This window comes from Chelonoidis abingdonii, chromosome 10 (genome assembly GCF_003597395.2).
Source record: "Chelonoidis abingdonii isolate Lonesome George chromosome 10, CheloAbing_2.0, whole genome shotgun sequence".
NCBI lineage: Eukaryota > Metazoa > Chordata > Testudines > Testudinidae > Chelonoidis > Chelonoidis abingdonii.
This window is the reverse complement of record NC_133778.1, coordinates 62,460,736-62,481,957: the sequence shown is the minus strand read 5'-3', so window position 1 is coordinate 62,481,957 and position 21,222 is coordinate 62,460,736. Positions and strand designations below refer to the sequence as shown.

At 42.1% G+C, this 21,222-nt stretch overlaps 1 protein-coding gene across 5 annotated transcripts in view; it reads left to right on the top strand.

Annotated features, from left to right (window-relative positions):
• Window positions 1-1,139: 1,139 nt before the first annotated feature.
• Window positions 1,140-21,222, top strand: part of R3HDM1 (R3H domain containing 1) — a 94,368-nt gene continuing 74,285 nt past the window's right edge. For 4 of the 5 annotated variants that reach the window (XM_032782294.2, XM_032782354.2, XM_032782314.2 and 1 more), the window contains exons 1-4: window positions 1,140-1,225; window positions 2,889-3,099; window positions 18,091-18,132; window positions 18,606-18,695. In XM_032782294.2, the coding sequence (XP_032638185.1) occupies window positions 2,929-3,099; window positions 18,091-18,132; window positions 18,606-18,695 (303 nt within the window). In that variant the 5' untranslated portion in view covers window positions 1,140-1,225; window positions 2,889-2,928. The remainder of the gene's footprint in view (window positions 1,226-2,888; window positions 3,100-18,090; window positions 18,133-18,605; window positions 18,696-21,222) is intronic. The other variant, XM_032782364.2, reaches the window with a different exon arrangement.

Genomic DNA, 21,222 nt, shown 5'->3' with positions numbered 1-21,222 from the left:
CTAGAGAAAGTTTGATGGATGATGATGGTTGAAGTTGTGGTAAAAATCCTATGAAGGGAGTTTTGGTTGTCTGTCTAGAGGATGAAAGTATCATTGATTTAGGTCAGGTATATCACTGAGTTTGTGGTACATTTTCCAAATGTGGCCCATGAAAAGGTTGATATATCGGGAAGCCATCCTAGTACCCATGGCTGTTCCCATAGTTTGGACAAAGTGTTTGTTGAATGTAAAGTTGTTATGAGTGAGGATGAAATGGATGAGTTTGGTGATGTTTGTGGTAGATATTTGAGCTTGTCCATTGTCTTGTAGATATTTGAGGCAGGCAGTGATGCCATCTTTGTGAGGGACATTGATGTGTAGGGAGATGACATCCATGGAAGCAAAGATGGCATTCTGTGGGAGGAAGTGAGTTGTGTCCTGGAGGAAACACGCCCTTTGTGGGTTGAGTGGTGATAGGATGGCTTCTGAGAGTCTTGATATTCTTTCAGTAAGAGTGTTATGGCCAAATATGATGTGTTTGCCTGCATTCGCTTGTTTGTGTATCTTGGGAAGCATGTAGAAGGTACTAGGGTTGGTCTGTGGGGTATGATGTGGCCTTGTAATATGAATTGCATATGGTGCTTTTACAGGATTAATCCTGCCAAGAATTGTATGAGTTTCAACTGCCAATAACTATATTTTTTTCCCCCAAGTTTTATATTTAAACCAATTCTTTATTACAGCCCAATTCCAGAAAATACCTACATGGCATAGGGGCGTTACTTTTGTCATGGTGTAACTAGACATACTGATATGTTTATTATAACAACTTATTAATTTATACTTTGGGAATTGCTTACAAATTGGTGAAAAATAGTACAGCTTCTTCCAGTAGATAAGTAAATAATTAGAACAAAAATGACAGACAAAACTGAATGGAAGTGAAAAATGCTGACTTGGTTTTTTTTAGTTTTACAAGAAATATTCCTGATTTTCATTAATGGAAGTTACCAATGGAACTGTTTTTATTGTTTTAGGCATCTAAAAGGGATGGTATTCTTGATCCAAGACAGTATAGTTCAGTCAAGGATTCTACACTAGTGACAAGGACATGGGACTCCTCCTGCCATATTCCAGATGGTTCATTACAACTAACTTCTTGGTTGACAACTGTGAAAAGGAACGTTGGATTACTTTATTTTATTTTTGTGGGAGACCACAATTCCAAATCTGTAGGATACATCAGGTAATAAGGAACAAATATTGTATCTGACTGGCTTAAACTGTGCTCTAGGTTTTTCTATTTTGAATTAAAATCCCTCAAATGTAAAAATAAAATCAGTGTTTTAAATTCATTCTACCTAGATTAATTGTGGTGTGTGGGTTTTGTTTTTTTTGTGAAGTGTAGATTTATTGTTTTCATATCTTCCTGACAACTGGCATTGCAAGAAATTGAAACTTGGGCAGGATGGTGACTCCAAATATTGATTTGAGCTATGGAATGTTAATATTGTTCTTGTATATAATCATCTAGTGTACTGTTTCTCCACCATTCTAATCGTCAATGCTGTCTCTCTCTCTGGTACTTAAGAAACGTGCAGTGACCAGTTTCGTTACCTTTGACATGTAAGGTAATATCTACAATTATTCATGTCAACTGTAGTTGACTGGGAAGAAGACAATATGGAAGTTTTCATTGAGTTTGTGAATCTTGCACCGTAGTTCATTGTGTTGGCTTACTGATCCACCAGACCAGTTCCCTATAGTTTTTCAAATCAACATTCTCCCTTTGAATTAGAGGAACTTCAATTTCTTATATTAGAACTGAAACCCAGTGTTGTATTTGAAAACACCAATGTATAAAATATGGAGGAGGGAGGTAGTCGAGGGTCTACCACAGGGGTAGGCAGACTTTTTGGCCTGAGGGCCAGATTGGGGTTGCAAAACTGTAGGGCTGTGCCTCCCCAAACAGCCTGACCCCCAACCCCTATCCGGCCCCTAGCACTTCCTGCTCCCTGACTGCCCCCATCAGAACCTCTGACCCATCCAACCCCCCCACCCACCTCTTCCCTGTCCCCTAACCGCCCCCTCCTGGGACCCCCTGCCCCCTATCCAACCCCCTTGCTCCCTGTCCCCTGACTGCCCCAACCCCTATCGACATCCCTGCCTCCAACAGCCCCCCTCCCCCCCCGGGACTCCCACCACCTATCCAACCGCCCTCTGTTCCTTGTTCCCTGACCACTCCCTCTTGGGACCCCGCCATCCTTAACTGCCCCCTGGCACTCCACCCCCTATCAACCCCCCTGCTTCCAGTCCCTGACTGCTCTGACCCCTATCCAAACCCACGCCCCTTGACAGGCCCCATGGGACTCCCACACTTATCCAAACCCTGCCCCTCGTCCCCTGACTGCCCCCCGGCTCCCTTATCATGCCACTCAGAACAGCATGTCTGGTGGCCGGAGCAAGACAGGCTGCCGCTCTGCATGGCAGGAGTGCGCAACCCCGCCACCCGGAGTGCTGCCAGCGTGGCTGTGGGGAAGGGAGAACAGCGGGGGAGGGGCCAGGGGCTAGCCTCCCCAGCCAGGAGCTCAAGGTCCGGGGAGGATGGTGTCACGGGCCACATCGCCATAGTTTGCCCACCTCTGGTCTACCATGACCTACTTGCATAAACTTTTAGTTAATGCGTTTTTTCTCTTGTAAGATGCACCTGTAGCATAAGCATCTGGATTAAGGTGACAAAACTAAAATGAATACTCATTCACGATGACACAAGAAAAAGAAAACTGGTGGGGAAAATGTCCTGTTGGTGGCAGTCTATTGAAAATGGTGTGTGTGTAAATCTTCTTGAATTAGTATACATTTTCAGCTCTATAGAGTAAATATACGTACTTTTCTTTCTCCTCTTAAAGGTTCCTTATTTCCTGTAGAATTCTAAAGTAACCTTCTCTAATGAGGATGTCTGATACTGTTACTCTAAAGGATGAAACTGATGCAATGAATGGTTCAGAGGCTGAATTTAAAGATATAACCCCAGTCGAAAACCTTATAAAATCAAGAAGCCATCAGCAGATTCAAGTAGAAAAGGATGAAAGTTGTAGTGACAACAAAAATGATATGCTGGTAAGAAGTCTCTCTTCTTATTTTTCATCAGTATATTATGGTAAACACAGTTTTTTCTCTTGCTCTACCCCTATGTCTTGTGATTACTTATTACGTATTTTCTAGTCAAGGGCCAAGCAAACTTGATCAGGTTTGGTGAATCTGGAGGATTATATCTCCTCTATCACCCCCACACCTTCCTGTTTCTATCAATACGCATACTTAATGGTCAGTTATTTTTTAACAGGTTGGAGGCAAACTGCGAGTTTCTCACTGGAGGAAAAACACTCTAGCCTTTTATCTGTTGTAGTATTTCCTTTGGGTTCATTTGAACTTCTTTTAGGATGTTGAGTTTTCCATGTTGTAGAGGGACAAGGCAACAAGTTAATTTTGTTTTTATTTCCCCATATGTCAGTCTCAACATTACTAAGTTGAGTATTTACTTAGTAGAGAAGTTATCATTGATGTTTGTGGGTTTGTTTGTTTTTTTTTAAAAGCTGTTTCCCAGGTATTTTGATTCAAGTTGTAGTGATAAGAGTTGTGAATAGGTCCTGGCATTCAGTTTTATTGAGGCTGAGAAAATACATGATTTTAAAAAGTCCGTAATTTAACAAAACAAAAATCTCATGAAGATTATTTTGGGTGAAGGAAGCTCTGGTGTCTGGTTCAACTGTGCTAGATGCTCTCATACAGGCCCTGTACAAGTCTATGGTGGTAATGTTGTGACACACTTAAATTGATATTAAACTCAAATTAAGCTTTATCAGGACTGAATCTAGGGTTGGGGCATGGGGTTAGCTAGAAAAAATATTTTAAAAAACCAAACAAACTGGGTACCCTTCATCTCTTCATCACACGTCCCTTCCTGTGCTAGTGACAATCTATTTGTATATCTGTAGTCCCTAGAAGCCTCGTCATGGACTGAGGCTGTCTACACTTCCACTTTCAGCACTAACACTTGTTGTTCAGAGGTGTGGAAAAAAAACCCTGAGCAACAAAAGTTTTAGCGCTGAAAAGCACCATTATAGACAGTGCTTTATCTCCAGGAACAATGCTCCTGGCGATAAAGCTACCACCACTCATTAGGGGTGGGGGTTTTTATCACCAGGAGAGCTCTCCCGTGGGGATAAAGGCTATCTGTACGGCCCACATCATAGCGCTGCCACGGCTGTGCCATAACATGGGTAGTGTAGACATACCCTTAGGCTGGAGACTTAGTACCTGTCATACTAAGTAGTATACAAATATGCAACAAAAAGTCCCTGCCCCATACAACGTTACAGCCTTGCTAGTTAATGTTTAATATTGATATTAAGTGTAGTGTCCACAGGTGACAATCGTGATAAGGATTTTGTGGGGCCAGGTACTGTACAGTTGTATTCAAAGAAATGATCACTGGCCTGAAGAGCTTACATTCTAAAATGGTAGGTGGTGAGAAGCAATACGTATATTTACTCTACATTTAAGTGCAGATGAAGACTAACTCGAGAAATTACTAGGTGAGAGAGTCCACTGTGTCATGCTCTGAGTTTTGCAAAGTATTTTTTAGTCAAATGTTGATTAGAAATAGGTTCACTTTAGTTCTCTTATGTTGTTTAGAGCTTCAGAGCTTTTTCTAGATAACACCTCAAAGAATTTGTCTCCTAAATTAGGTTCATTGCCCACTCCAGCTTGACAAAATTAAATCCCTTTGCTAAGTTTCCAAATCTGAAAAACTCTGGAAGGTGTGGCTTTCATGTCCATCAGTTTTTTGGTGCTACTGCTCCTCTGCTGGACAGCACAGAATGCAACCCTTCCTGAGGAATATGCCACTGCTGTGGAGAGTCAGTGCTCTCAGCATCACACTTGCTCCCGTGAAAACTTCCTCCCCAACTCCCATCAACCACCCATTATCAGTATTCAAACCAGGTGATACTCTGGGGACCAAATAAAAATAGCTGTTCAAGATAAAATAGATAAACTAGCCAGAATATTATTGCATGAAGAATACGGATTACTTTAATGCACTTTCTACACTCGCTTTTCTTTGCTCCCTTCCTTCCCTAGTGTAGTGAAATTGACGCTTCCCAATTCTGGAAGCTAGTGTTGACATTTTGAAACTAAATATCCATGACAGTAGGGATCCCAATACCAGAATACTTGAGTTGCAGTATGTTGAGTAGTTGCAGTACGTTGAGTAATTTATTTGCACTTGTAAACCTCATTCTAAGCACAATTTGAATAAGAAAAGTAACTCATCAGTCTCAGGCATGCCTGAATTATGTTGCCTGTCTCTTTAAGTAGTGTATGAATAAATTAATCAAGTTAATGAAAATCACTGGAGAAGACAGTTTGGATCCATTGCTACATTGTTTTTTTTGTTTGTTGTTTTTTACTGTGGGTAATTTGCTGCCATTATCCTTTCATACTCTTTGCCTTTCAACGGCTCCTGCAGCTCTCCCAATGCTTTCAAGCTGCTTGGATGCAGCTGTGCTGCTGTAATCTCTCTAGAGTAGCGATGCAAAGCTGACAGGGGAGAGTTCTCCTGTCGACTGAATTAATCCACCCCCAATAGTCAGCAGTAGCTATGTAGCTGGCAGAAGCTCTCCCATCAACATAGTGCTGTCCATACCTGCGCTTAGGTCAGTGTAACTTATGTCGCTCAGGGGAGTGGCTTATTCACAACCCTGAGTGACATAAATTATGTGGTAGTGTAGACATATCCTTTGTTCCTTCCATCATAATGGCCTCTTTGCCTAGAATGTGTGCTTTATCCTGCAGCAGCAAGCAGTCCCAGTTCATTCAAATCCATTCTTAAAATTCTTTTCTCTGCCCAGCCTACAAAATTAATCTGCCAGCAAAATCACGTTACACTTGTATGTATTAAAAAAAAATAATTAAAATGAATTTACTCCATGGCTTTGTGATAAAGCCATTGTTTGGTTCATCTGTTTAGTTGAAGGGTAGGAATTACGTTCTCCGTTTTGTACAGCACATAGCAAATCGACTGCTCACAATATATAACCATTCACATATGTTGCGGAAGGTGCCCACCCATGATTGTAACGATTTAGCTTAGTGAAGCTTTAAGTTTGTAATTTCGGAGGGACAATCACCTTTTAAAATTGTCCAATTTTTCTCTCATGACTCTCTATTTTTAAACAGGCTTCGAAATGTGAGGCACATATGTGAAAGAGCAGTTTTATGGAAAGCATCTATTAAGATATTGTGCTTCGGTATGCTAATTTCTTATTGGTTAGTGAATGAACTAATAGGGACATGAGCCTATAGAGTAAACATATTTTATACGCAATTATTTTAGGAATTGTATAATTTGTCAAAAGATGCTATTAACACATTTTACGAGTAGTATGAAAACTTGATTGTTTTGTTCTGTTATACTATAGCAATCCTACAATATGCACCATAATTGTAGTTATTAAAAATGTGCAAAAGCATTTATATTTATAATATTTTTATAATTATTTTAATACTTATTAAAAATGTGCCAGAGCATTCTGCTTTCCAAAAAAGAGATCAGTCTCAGCCCTAAAAAAAAAAAAAAAAAAAGCACAAGTTATCGCAAGATTTTTGCTTGAATCCACCTTGTAGTTGTGATGTTGGTTAGAACATATGACATTATTACCATTTTTTGAAAAATAATTACCATGAATCATTCATGACTTACAGATTTTTTTACTGCATGAAAAAGCCTGTTTTAATGTATGGTGACAACGTTCCTCCTTTACCTGGTGGATCCTGTGCTTATTGGCGGATTTACTAACCTCAGTGATCTTCCCCTCTGGTGGAACCCACAGTCTGGGTCAACTTCTCCTGTGTCTGATCAGGAGTTGTGAGGTTTGAGGGGAACCCAGCCGGCCCTCTACTCTGGGTTCCAGCCCAGGGCCCTGTAGATTGCAGCTGTCTATAGTGCCTCCTGTAACAGCTGCAACTCCTTGGGCTACTTCCCCATGGCCTCCTCCAAACACCTTCTTTATCCTCACCACAGGACCTTCCTCCTGGTGTCTGATAATGCTTGATTGTCTGATAATTCCTCAATCCTCCAGTAGCACGTCCTCTCAGTCTCAGCAATTTGTGCCTCTTGCTCCCAGCTCCTCACAGGCGCTTCCTCTCCTCTGGCTCCTCTTCACCTGACTGGAGTGAGCTTCTTTTTAAATCCAAGTGCCCTGATTAGCCTGCCTTGATTGGCTGCAGGTGTTCTAATCAATGTAGCTATCTCCACTGCCTTCTAGAAAGGTCTTAATTGTCCCCAGGTGCCTTGATTAACCTGGAGTAACTGCCATTTGGTTACCATGGTTCTAGGGATTTGTTTAGCCTGTCGCTAACATACCTGTTCGTCAGTACTTTATTATAGCCATCTGGCCTTGCCCCATCACAATATCTTAAGATTTTTATGTTGTACATGGATTGCAATCATAAATATACTTTCATCCATGCTTTAAAAATAATTGTTAATTTGTGGATGTGATATTACCCTGTGAATAATCAATTACAGAAGTAACATAAAGACCCATGCTGTCACTAGTAAAGAAAAAATGTGACTGGAAGGCTCTAGCTATCTGAGATTGGGGAAGGGGATAGCCTCATTGGGAAGCTGGTGAGAGAGGTAGTGGAAAGGAAGCAGTACAAGTGGTGGAGGGAGAGCTTGTGCGAGGTATGGAGCTAGGACACTTATGCATTCATTATATAAAATAAAGACAAATTTTATGTTAAAGATTTATAATTCCATTTTGGAGTTTCAATGACTATGTAGATTTCTCAGTTTCTTGATAGAATTGGATGAAATTTTAGAAATCTAACTTAAACAAATATCTCTTTTTGTACCTATACTTCATCCTTCCTCTCCAACACAAATTCCACAACCTCCATAAATACTCCTTGGTTTCTCTTTCCCTCATTTCCTACCTCTGTGTGTGTGGGGGGGCGGGGGGGGAACAGTCTTCGAGACTGATCTCAGGGCTCCACCTTTGATGCTGTTAAATGCATCTCTGTGTATCTTCAAAAAAAAAATCTTGAAATCAGAGCCATTTTCACTATCTGTGATTGAATAAATGAGACAGAAATGCCACCTATGCATTCTCACCACCTGGTCAGTGCTCCTCAATGTCGTGTGGTATAACTTGCGTGTCCAGTTTTTGCTTTCCCTCCCCATGCATCCCATGATGACATTCATGTAACATAGTGCTGACTGCGTTAGAAATGTCTGTGAATAAAATGCCTAAAGATATCAAGTGAATGTAATGTGAACTGCATGTCACTTATGTTGTTGATATGTCTTAGCCTGTGCCTCCACTAGGAATGCCTTACTGGTTTAGGAACCTAGTATACTCTGCCAGTGAAGTGCTTGTGCTGGTATAGTAAAACCATTTCCCATAAGTGAAATAAGTTATATCAGGAAAAGCTGACCGCTTTGCCAGTATAGCTGTCTCTACACTTCAGACTTCTGCTGCACAGCTAGATCAGCCAGAGCACACTTCTTCATACCCCTGACTGACACAGCAGTGCCTGCAGAAGTCTGTAGTGTGGGCTTGTCCTTAGTCTGTCTTGTGGTTTTGGTTATGGAGAATTCACATGTATATGTAGTCACAAAGGCAAATCCCATCTTTTGTTATCTAAACTGATCTCTTCACCATTTTATTATTTGTTCTGTTTGTCAACATGGTATCTGTGCTGCTATTTTCTGTATTCACAACCCGAGAATTATTCTATACATTCTTATTTCCTCCCCAGTACAGTGATGTGAATTGAGTTAAATCTCACATAAGCGGAAACAGACTGCAACTCTCTCAAGATGACAAGTATCAGAGGGGTAGCCGTGTTAGTCTGGATCTGTAAAAGCAGCAGAGAATCCTGTGGCACCTTATAGACTAACAGACGTTTTGGAGCGTTGAGCTTTCGTGGCGAATACCACTTCGTCCAGCGCAGGTAGTGGAATTTTTCGGGTAGGTATATATATGCTAGCAAGCAAGCTAGAGTATACGAGGTTAGTTCAATCAGGAGGATGAGGCCTGTTCTAGCAGTAGAGGTGTGAAACCAAGGAGGAGAAACTGGTTCTGTAATTGCAAGCCATTCACAGTCTTCATTTAGTCCAGAGCTGATGGTGTCAAATTTGCAAATGAACTAAGCTCCAGCAGTTTTTCTTTAAGTCTGGTCCTGAAGTTTTTTTGCTGCCAGGATGGCCCACCTTAAGTGTTGCTATAGCTGTGGCCAGGAGCTTGAAGTGCTCTCTACAGGTTTTTGTATATGCCTTTCCTGATATCTGATTTGTTGTCCATTTATCTTTTCCGTAGTGACTTCCAGTTTGGCCAATGTACATAGCAGAGGGCATTGCTGGCATATGATGGCGTATACATTGATGGCGTGCAGGTGAATGAACAGTGATGATGTGGTGATCGGGTAGGTCTGTGATGTGTCGCTAGTGTAGATATGTGGGCAGAGTGGCATTGAGGTTTGTTGCATGTTTGGTCATGAGGTAGAGTTATTATGGTACGGTGTGCAGTTGCTGGTGAGAATACGTTTCAGATTGGCGGGTTGTCTGTGGGCAAGTATTGTCCTGCCACCCAAGACCTGTGAAAGTTTGAGATCATTGTCTGATTGAACTAACCTCGTTATCTCTAGCTTGCTTGCTAGCACATATATACCTACCTCTGGAAATTTCCACTACCTGCATCTGACGAAGTGGGTATTCACCCACGAAAGCTCACACTCCAAAAAGTCTGTTAGTCTATAAGGTGCCACAGGATTCTCTGCTGCTCTCTCAAGATGAGTTATTATTTGGTGACCAATATATTTGTATTTGTTCATTTAGATATCAAAATCTTGCTGTTTCCTCCTGAAACTTAAGACAATTGTTACCTTCCATGCACAGTTGTATTCCACCATGTCTTGAGACTTGCTTCACTTTTTTAAATGATGCTTGATGCTTTAAAATGATGAAGAAAGTGCTGTCCAACACTGCCTATTGAATTTAATTGTAATTTGGTTATTTGTAACTCTGCTTAATGAAATATGAAATGCATTTATTGTACTGGGTTTTGTGGTAACTTTCATGTTGGACTGTGTCATTCTCTTGGTATTATTGGTGCCTTTTGAAAAGGCATGTTGGCAGACTCCTTATTTTATGGGCTGTGGTTTTGTGTTCCCAGGATTGATTTATAATTTCATATGTGTAACTGCTTTGGCTGAAGCCTTTAAACCCTGAATACATATAGGTAAATATGCAGATTTATTAAAAGCATATTGTCAGAAAGAGGTTGGGAAAACATTTCTTCTAGTTTTGTGTGAATTTGTTTGACTACTTCACTCTATTATAGGCTTGCAAGCTGGTCAATTGTCCAGTTATCTGACTTTCGCCAAATATTGTCAGTTATTCCAACAAGAATGCCCTGATGCAGGCAGCAGCCTACTTTTTTGATAGTTTCATGGTGCTTACTTAAATGTCTTGATAACTCAGTTTACTAAATGCTAATACCACTTGGGGGGTGGGAGGGAGGAGGTAAACTAACTGAAAGTTGAGCATCTTCAGTGGAACCTTCTAGAATAACCATTATATGTATATGTGACCAGGGGACCCACAATGGGGTTACTTAATTATGGCAGACTGCAAAGAATGGGGCGAAATATCCACCAGCTTTGGGGATTCTTTAATATTTAGATTTATCAAGTCAGAACAGAACAACTTCTATAATACCTTACTGGTTACCCAGAAGCCAACAACAGTTCCGTTAAAGCATCTCAGCCTTAGGCCTCCACCCAGACACCCACGTCTAATATTATGAGGATTACTGAAAATCTTAGTCATCATATAAAAGTTCTATCAATCCCAAAGGATCAAACACATTACCTCCCAAGTTAATGAATATTTCAGTTCTTACCCAAATACTCACTTACAACCAATCTTTAGTAACTAAACTGAAATTTATTAAAAAAGGAGAGAGAGTATTGGCTAAAAGATCAGTATGCATACATACATGAGTACAGTTCTGAGATCAGATGCATAAAAGAGATGGTGAGCTTTGTAGTTGCCAAGAGTTCTTTCAGAATTAAGTCCATAGATCATAGTCCAATGTTCATATTCAGGGTGATCCAGATGGGACCAGAGATCTCACTCTTATGACTCAAGCTTACCCTATATAAAGCATCAAGCAGATGTGAGATAAAAAGGATCAGGACCCAAGATACCTTTATACAGTTCCAGGCCTTTTCTTGACAGCTCGAAGTCCTTAGGCGAACAATGGGCAATCATGGAGACTTTGAAGTAGACGCATTTCCTAAGCTTCACTGGTAATTACAGTGATTCTCAAACTTTTGTACTGGTGATCCCTTTCACATAGCAAGTCTCTTGGGTATGACCCCCCCTTATAAATTAAAAACACTGGATTGAAAACAGGATCTGGGGTGGGGGCTGACAACTCATGACCCCCTCCCATTTGAGAACCCCTTGGTAATTAGCTACAGGGATTAACATTAGGCAGTTGCCTGTTTTTCACCATTTGCAGATGATTTGCTATACATTTCAAAGAGAGAGATCACTATTTTTACAGTTCATTTAAATGTTAAGATCTACTTTTGATCTCTGAATTAACAGAATATAGCATAGACAGGAACTGTTTGATTACTAAACAGGTTAAGACACTGTTCCTGCCCCAAAGATGTTACAATTAGGGCTGTAAATCGCAGTTAATGCATGCAACTAACACACAAAAAAAACCTAGATTTTTAAAAAAATAGTCAGGATAATCAGTTTTAATCGAACTGTCACAGTAGTAGAATACTAATTTAAATGTATTATAAATATTTTTGGTTGTTTTCTACATTTTCAAATACACTGATTTCAATTACAACAGAATACCAAGTGTACAGTGCTCACTTTATTATTTTTATTGCAAATATTTGCACTGTAATAAAGATTAAAAAAAATAGTATTTTTTCACATCACCTCGTACAAGTCCACTCACTCCTACTTCTTGTTCAACCAGTTGCTAAGACAAACAAGTTTGTTGACATTTACGGGAGATAATGCTGCCTATTTCTTATTTAAGTCACCGCATAGTGAGAACAGGCGTTCGCGTAGTACTGTTGTAGCCGGTGTTGCAAGGTATTTACATGCCAAATATGCGAAACTTCTGTATGCTCCTTCATGCATCAAGTTGTAGGCTTTAGTTTTACGTTGTTAGTTTTTGAGTACAGTTATGTTAAAAAAAACAAACTACATTTGTAAGTTGCACTTTCACAATAAAGAGATTGCACTACAGTACCTGTATGAGGTGAACTGAAATACACAAAAGTAATCAGGGCCATCCCTAGCCATTTCGGTGCCCTATGCAGCCCCAGGTCTCTTGCCCCTCGCCCTCCCAAAGTCTGGGAGGCAGGCGCTGTGGTGGTGGGCATTTTTGGGGGCTTCACGGGCCCAGAGTGGCCCGGGGGATTAGTGGGCTCTGGGAGCAGCCCACTCTGCTTCCCTTGCCCTGGCCCCAGCCATGTCTTTAAAGGAAGGGGGTTTGGGGGAAGGGATTCCCCCCCCCCCTTCCCTGCACTCACCAGCAGCAGCAGGAAGCAGAACAGCCCGGTCCCAGCCAGCTCTACTCCACCAGCTTCCAGCTGCGACGCTCTGCTTCTCGCCACCAATGAGTCCGGGGGAGGGGAACCTTTCCCTACGTCTCTCCCCCTCAGGGCCGGCGCTTCCATTTAGGCGGCCTAGGCAATCACCTAGGGCGCCAGGATTATTGGTGGGCAGCGTTTTCCCGGAGGGGGCAGCAGGCGCCTCCGGTGGACCTACCGCAGTCGTGCCTGCGGAGGGTCCGCTGGTCCGCGGCTCTGGTGGAGCTGCCGCAGTCGTTCCTGCGGACAGTCGGCTGCTCACGCTGGTCTGGTGGACCTCCCTTCCCTGAGGAAAGCAGACAAGCGCCTTCCCGATAGAACCATACCGCAGCTCGTGACAACGACGGAGGGCCAGCATGGTCCGCGGCCTCTAAGTAATAGAACAACGTGGACTGCCCAAGTCGATTCCATGGCAGGACCAGATCAGAACAACGGGAAAACTAGCTCACGCTGCGCTGGTCTGGTGGACCTCCCGCAGGCACGACTGCGGCAGCTCCACCAGAGCCGCGGGAGCAGCCAACCGTCCGCAGGCACGACTGTGGCAGCTCCACCGGAGCCGCGGGAGCAGCCGACGGTCCGCAGCCACGACTGCGGCAGCTCCACTGGAGCTACGGGAGCAGCGCGCGTGGTGGCAAAATTGCCATGTGCCTAGGGCGCTAAAATCCCTAGCGCTGGTCCTGCTTCCCCCCCTCACCCCAAGCAACATGGCCGGGGCTGGTGCAAGGGAAGCGGAGCGGGCTGGGGCCGCGTCGCTCCGCTTTCGGCATCCTTTCCCTACCTCTCCACATTCACAAGTAGCGGGAAGGGGAGTGCCACAGCTGGGAGCTGGCAGAGTAGAGCTGGCTAGCGTTGGGCTCCTCCACTTCCTGCTGCTGCTAGTGAGTGTGGAGTTTTTGGGGGAAGAGGTGGAATGAGGGTGGGCTGAGGGCAGAGCTTGGGGGAGGGTAAGAGGTGGGGCGGAGGGAGTTGTGTGGGATCCCACACCCTCCTAGGGACGGCCCTGCCCCTTGCAGTGGGCACAGCTCATGGGGGAGCAAGCGCCCAGGGGATAGGGCTGGTCACAGGGATGGTGCCCCAAATTTCATGGTGCCCTACGCTGCTGCATATGTCTAAGGTCGACCCTGAAAGTAATAGTATCTTTTTTACAGTGCAAATATTGGTAAGAAAAAATATGAAGTGAGCACTGTACACTTTGTATTCTGTGTTTTTAATTGAAATCAGTATATTTGATCATGTGGAAAAAGTCCAAAAAATCTAACTGACTAGACCAACATACAGAAATTTACTCAGAAGGGAATGGGAGTTGAAGAGAAGGGTTCACAATCATTACACCTCTCCACCACCATCCCCACATGGAAAAAAGATGAACAGTTGTTTGGAAGAGTTGTCCTGTTGCCTACTTAGCATAAGTGAATTTAGAAACTATTTTTTTCCTGTACAGTTCCTATGAGTTTGTTTAATTTCACTTTTCTTTTGTAATTACTCTCTTGAATACATTTACATTTAAATGCTAACCTAACATTGCATTAAAAGGTAATAATTTCATATTTTAGAGCTTCATTTCATTGGTTCACATATTTGAGTTAAAATAACTGAGTTAAGTAAACTGTCCTTTGTAATTAGTCACACGTGCCTATCTATGACTAAGTCTATAGGACACTACAAAGTTTCAATCTTTTGTTAGTGTTATAATAAATTACTGATTTAAAATAACTGACCATTTTTGACATTATTTGACCGGTCAATTGAGCAATTATTTTAGGACCAGTCAAATGCTCAACCCTACTCTAGTATATATGGGTATGATTATTACAGTATAACCAGTAGATGAATGGATAGGGCCTCTAGTTGCACTGTGGCTCATTTAAATATCATTCTGTGTTATGCTGAAATACTATTTGTTCAACTTTGTACATGATTCATTCTATAATGAATCAGAAGAGAGACTCTCCATAATACAGGAATTGAGCCTTCACTTCAGCATTTTTCCATGTTCAGCACTGTTACAAAAGCTGTACTAACTAAAGGTGTGTCTGCACTATGAAATTAGGTCGATTTTATAGAAGTCTGTTTTTTTAGAATTCGATTTTATACAGTCTATTGCGTGTGTCCACACTAAGCATATTAAGTTGGCAGAGTGCATTCTCACTACCGCAGCTAGCATCGACTTACAGATCGGTGCACTGTGAGTAGCTATCCCACAGTTCCTGCAGACTCCGCTGCCCATTAGAATTCTAGGTTAAGCTCCCAATGCCTGATGGGGCAAAAACTTTGTCACGGGTGGTTTTAGGTACATGTTGTCATGCCTCTCCCTCCCTCCCTTCATGAAAGCAACGGCAGACAATCATTTTGTGCCTTTTTCCCAGGGTCTCATCCGCCGGCCCCACTCAGCCCGCTGCCTGCCTGGATGATCGAAACCCCAGGCAGGCAGCGGGCTGAGCGGGCCAACGGCCAGAGCCCCAGACTGGCAGCAGGCTGAGCGGCTCAGCTCGCTACCGGTCTGGGGCTCCATCTGCTGGCTTCTAGCAGCTGGAGTCCCGCTCAGCTGGCAGACCTTGGTGAGGTTGATTGGGGTACCTGGACAGACATGGCTATCCTCCTGTTAGAGCACCGAATGGGAGTGACTCCAGGTCATTCTCTTCTTTAAGTTTCGTCTCATGGAGATTCAGTCCTGCCTGGAATATCATGTGAGCTGGAGGCTTCTACCTCAGGCTGCTCTCCCATCCAGCATTTCCGCACAATCGTACCTATCCCAGCCTGCCCCTTGCTTCCATGGTTCATGAAGCCTGGACAGTAGTAGGGAGCAGTTCAACATGTGGAATGACAAATCCAGAATGAAGGATTACACTCTGAGCCATGTTAAGATTATTTCAGAGTCCTAGATAGCATTTAGTCCCTATAAAAGGCTTCATGAAAATTTTTTTTCTGCCCCTAAAAAAAATGTTCATTTATCAGAGCAGCTGAAAGGGTAAGGAACCTGGGACTATAACTTAGAGCTTCCTTATTTAATTCATAATTGATATAATTCAAAGTAAAATTTCGCAGTGGGATCTGTTCTAAGACTAAAAATGCAGGAGAGGAGTCAGAAAAAGGAAAAGTGACCTGTTTCTGCCCAATTTCAAACTGGGGACATTTTACATGTTAGGTGAATGTGATAACCACTGAACTACGGGGCTTCTCTTTATTTGCCACAGACTTTGCTGAATGCACAGGAATGTTTTCTCTAGCTACAGAAGCTACCTAATGCAATGTCTATATCTATGGCCTTCCTGCTCACAAAGTGGTCATGCCCCCACCCAAGGCTGATACAGCACGGAGTGCATATGACACAGTGACCTGACTCGGACATTGCTAGCGAGGCATGATACTCTTGCCATTAAGCAAACACAGCAATTTTTTCCTGGCCTCTGCCACTGAATGCCTCCATGCGTTACGCTTGTGCCCTATCAGTGCAGGAGGACTACATGAGTTCAGAAAACATGTCCTCACGAGTGCATTTTTTTTTTCACCTTCTAATCTGCGATAACCTCAGGGACAGAGATGATGATGGGAGCGTAGAAACATTCTGGGGGGGACTGCATGGTCAGCTGTGCTGCTGAGTTTGCCACGCTGTCTAAACAGGAAATGAAATTCAAAAGTTCCCAGGACTTTTCCTGTGTACATGTCTAGTGCAGCTGAGTTCAAAGTGCTGTCCAGAGCAGTCACAATGGAGCACTCTGGGATAGCTCCTAAAGGCTAATACCATCGAATTGTGTCCACACTACCCCAAATTCAACCTGGCGATGTCAATTTCAGCGCTAATCCCCTTGTTGGGGAAGAGTACAGAAATTGATTTTAAGAGCCCTTAAAGTCGACAAAAATGGCTTTCATCGTATGGACGGGTATAGGGTTAAATCGATCTAACGCTGCTAAATTTGACCTAAACTCATAGTGTAGACAAGGGCTAAGGCACTAGCCTTTCATCCGATATAACACAGAGGTCTAATTTGGTGGGGGCAGGAGAAGACAGCAACATTTGATAACACTTGTTATCCAAAGATACTATAAGCCTTTCACATTTCCTCATTTTGTTATGATGCACTCTGCTTCGTAGGTGAAAGCTTTTTTTGAGATCATGGTTGAAGTTTATTGATGCTTTTTAAGATAAGATGTGCAAAAGTGACTTTTTTAAAAATAATTGAAGAGCAGACATTACTGTTGCTGAATGCCCAAGTACATATGGTTAGAGCCATTTCAGCAAATCTGTTATCTTAAATTACCTCTTTCACCCTCACTCCTCTTGTAGACTCATTCCAAAGAGATGCTCCACTAGGTACTCTGTTGATGGCATCACAACAGTAGGTTGTAGATAAAATAAATCTGAATATTTTATTCTTCAATATTCAGTGGTTCTGTAGTATTTTCTTTAAAATGTTACTCCTTGTATACTAATTTCTCTTCCACATAAGCAGTCAGGGAGGTAGTCCACAAAACAATTTCTACAAAGGCTTGCCTACACATAGGTTTTTGTATCAATTTAACTGTATCAGTTTAGTAATAACAATAAGCTATGTCAATATAAGCACCTTTATACCTGTATAACTGCATCCACATTGGGGTTTGCACTGATTTAGCTACATAAATTTCTAGATCAGTATAGATAAATCTATGCAAAAATTATCGGTAGACAAGCCCTAAGTAGTACGCACTGTGGAAGAAGTTTGGTAACCCCTGTATATTGCAGGAAAGAGTAAAGAAAAGGTGGAGTTAAGCTAGAAAGAGAGAGAAGGCATAGCAATAGCTAGAGACATGTAGTAAGTTAATTTTTATTTTATATATAAAAATAGAAAATTGATTAATTTTTTACTGTTCTTTCTTTAAATGTCAAGTTTTCTGACTTGGGGGGTTTGGGGAGGAGGAAAGGAGGAGAGGAAACGTTACTTGGTTAGTGGACCATTTCCTACTCCTTTCCCTTGTCAAAATAGCACTGCTTATAAACAGCTCTTCAGGTGGGTTTTCAGGGAACAGTAGCTAGCAGGATTATAAAATCTACTTTCTTATAATGTTGCCAAAGAAATTTCCCCGTGAGAACTACAAACATAGGACTTGCCAGAGACTGTTAAGTGGTCCTGACTTTATAAAGTAAAACAATTTGTACAAAACTGATAAGTTGGGTTTTTTTCCCCCCCCCCCCCCCCCATACTCATGTTTTGCAAGATACAAAGTGAAGATGAGAAGCCTGGGGTTTTTGCCATGGAAAATGGGATAACTGACAAACGTCAGGCTAAAAACGTGTGTTTACTTACATGATGATCAAATCTATTAAATAACTACTTTGTTTCTTCTCGGCAGATTTTTGCATTAATAAGTGTCTCCTACAGTCTAAGTATAAAGCTTAATATGAACATTTTTTTTGTTGTGCCCACCATTTAGCGGCCAGTGCAGTCTTTTGGACAAACAGGAAAAAGGTCCAAGGTACAGTAGATCTGTGTGCTGGCATGCTACGGAAGTCCTTCATGCTTGATGAAGCCTTGTCACTTTGTGAAGAATGGCTTGAGTTTAGTTATAGCCTTTATTTTTGGCAGTAAAGATTTTGTTTTGCTTTGGGATTTTTGTCTTGCCTAGTTGTCTGCTTTTGTGGTTTGCCTTTATATTTTTGGTGGCTTCTTATTGCTAGAGAGAGGAAATGCCTTTCCAACGCCTCTTATTTAATTTTTTTTATTAATTGGAATTATTCTGTTGTGGTGATATGATGACTTCAGAGCTGTGACTGTTTATTTTTCCCTTTCGAAAAGATTGATTTTATTTTAAAATATTAAACATGCATATTCCAGCCAATTTGTTATGCATTTGGTAGTTAAATGAGTGTAGTAATATCAATTAATTGAGTGTGAGGTATTCTGATGTACATTTAACTGTAGTTTTTAATTAAAAATACTTTTCTTTAGTCAAATACAAAGTTAAAGCTAGTTCGGAGCTTTGCTGTGTGTGAAGAATCTCCACCGCCTCCCACAGCTGAAATATCACAGGACATTCAGGTAAAAATCATGTAACTGAAGCTACTGAAACCTAGTTGAAGTCATTTGCTCTTCAAAGAATATTTGAAAGAAAGACTTACTATCATATGCTGGTGGTGGTATAGTCATGTTGGTCTCAGAATATTCGAGACACAAGTTGGATGAGGTAATATCTTTTATTAGACCAACTTCTGTTGGTGACTGAGGCAAGCTTTCAAGCTTATCCAGAGCTCTTCGTCACCTGTGTGTATGCTCAAAAGCTTGTCTCTCACCAACAGAAGATGGTCCAATAAAAGATATTATCTCACCCACCTTGTCAGAATTAATAGCCTTCAGTTAGATCTGTTTTTAACATGCAAACTGCAAACAAAATGATTTATATTTATTTTTAAAATACTTACTTCACAAATATTTGGAAAAGAATCATGACCATCCTTTATCTCTCCTCCCCCCCCCCCCCGCTTCGCTTTTTTTTTTCTTTTTTTAAATGCACAACATAAGACCAAAATATCCTTTGGCCAAAGTACTGTTTGTCTTTCATCATGACCTAGAATTGTGGCTTAGAGTTTTTTGGTTTGCTTGATTTGGTTTTTGGTTTTTAATTCACAACTGCTTTAACATCTTTTGAAGAAGTTTTAAATTGCTTAACACTACTGGAAATCATTCAGATACTAAAGTAGAGAGCAGTTTTATAGTTAGAATGTAAAATATGATAATTTGCTAGCTTCTTATTTTTAGGAGCCATATTAAACAAACATGTATGTTTTGAGTTTATCTTGAAGTTCTGCATATTGGCTTTAACTGTGGTATTGATCTTAATTGCTAGTAACTAAACTGGACCTTGCCTGAAATGTATAGCAGGAGGAGCGGACCCATGCCACTCCAGTTCTTTCTCAACTGCCTGCAGCTCGAGACTGAGTTCTATAGTGTCTGTCTAATTGACACAGATTTTTTTCTTTCCTTTATTTTAATATTGTTTTCACTTAACATGGTTTGTGCTTTGTGGAGGGGAGAGGAAAGGGGGTGTTCCCATTTTCTTTAAAGTTGGCCCCCCCTTTTTGCTTGGGCCTTCTCAGCCAGTGGGTTATACCCAAGACCCCAGAACTCAAGCCTTGCCTGATCTGCCACAAGTCCTTTCACCACAGTGACAAGCACTCTAGATTCCGGCACTGCCTTGGAGAGGCTCACATCCTATCAAAGTGTAAGATCAGCTCCGGTTTCAAGAGCAGATCTCAAATTGACGGAAGGCTGATTAAAACAGATTCTCATGGAGCACGTCCTTAAACCTGGGGGGGCCTTACTCTTCCCAGCCCTCCATCGCCAGCAAGCTGAGGTCAGTGGACAGCATCAGTCTCTCAGAAGACATCTAAATATAAGAGACCCCAGTCTCCCTGATAGAGGAAGAGAGAAGTCCCTTCTTAAATCTGAGAGCAAAGAAACCTCGCATTCTTGTGTGGATACCACTGAGGCTTCTACCTGTCATGGTACTGAGTTATCAGCAACACCAAGAGAGGCTTCTTGTACCTAGAAGGCCACCGCCGAACAGCCCTGAATAATTGATTAGTCAGTACTGGCATCAGACTCTTCCAAGTGGAAGGACTCCTCAAGGAGTAAAGTCTCTTTGAAGAAATCATCTTCTATTCACGTGGTACCATCTACCTTCACACAGAGCATGCAGACTGATCATCTGTACTGTTCCCGGTACTGCTGGAGGTATTTCACCCGGAGGAGCAGTCCCCTGGCTCATTAGTATTATCCAGGTTCCTCTCACACAAGAACCTTCAGACTTTGGAGGAACATGAGTCCCCTATGAGAAGGGCTCTCCCTCCCATACCAGGAGGCTTTTCTTACCTGCACCCATGCGGCAACTGGAACCAGCAACCCTCCCCCTGCAACCCCACTCCTAGTCATCCTCATACAAAGGTACTGATGACCTCAGCTTCACCACTGGACACAAAAGAGGACACTTCCTCTGATTCAGAAATATTCATCCAAGGCTATACCACCTTCTTGTTCCATCCTCTCTTCTTTGCGGTGTTCCTGAGGACAAAGCCCCAGGAGTCAGCCAACAGGAAAACCCCTGGGGCCCTGCTCCTTCTCCTCCTTATCCCCTCTTCAGTGGGACGTTTGGAACCCTTGTGCCCCTTGCATTGACCTCACCTAAGAGTCTCAGCCACCAACACCTCAGGTCTCTCCATGTCCTCCTCAAGAAGTCCTTGCAGAGGAACAGGAGCTGAGAATAGAGGAGGAGATTCCTCCGTTCCCTTTCACACCAGACTAGACAACTATGCCCCTTCCCACTCCTCCAGTGTCTTAACACATACCACCAGAGCAGACACCAGAATCTGCTCCCTCTTCTGCACTGATGGAGTCGTCTTATGTGGAGCACCCATAAGGATGGTGATTCAAAGATAAAAGGAGAGGATACTTACCTTGTACAGTAACTGCAATTTTGAAAGATATTTTGTCTCTGTGGATACCCCATCACCCATCCTCCTTTCCTCTCAACTTTGGTGTCCTTCCACACTCTGAGGTTGAGAAGGAACTG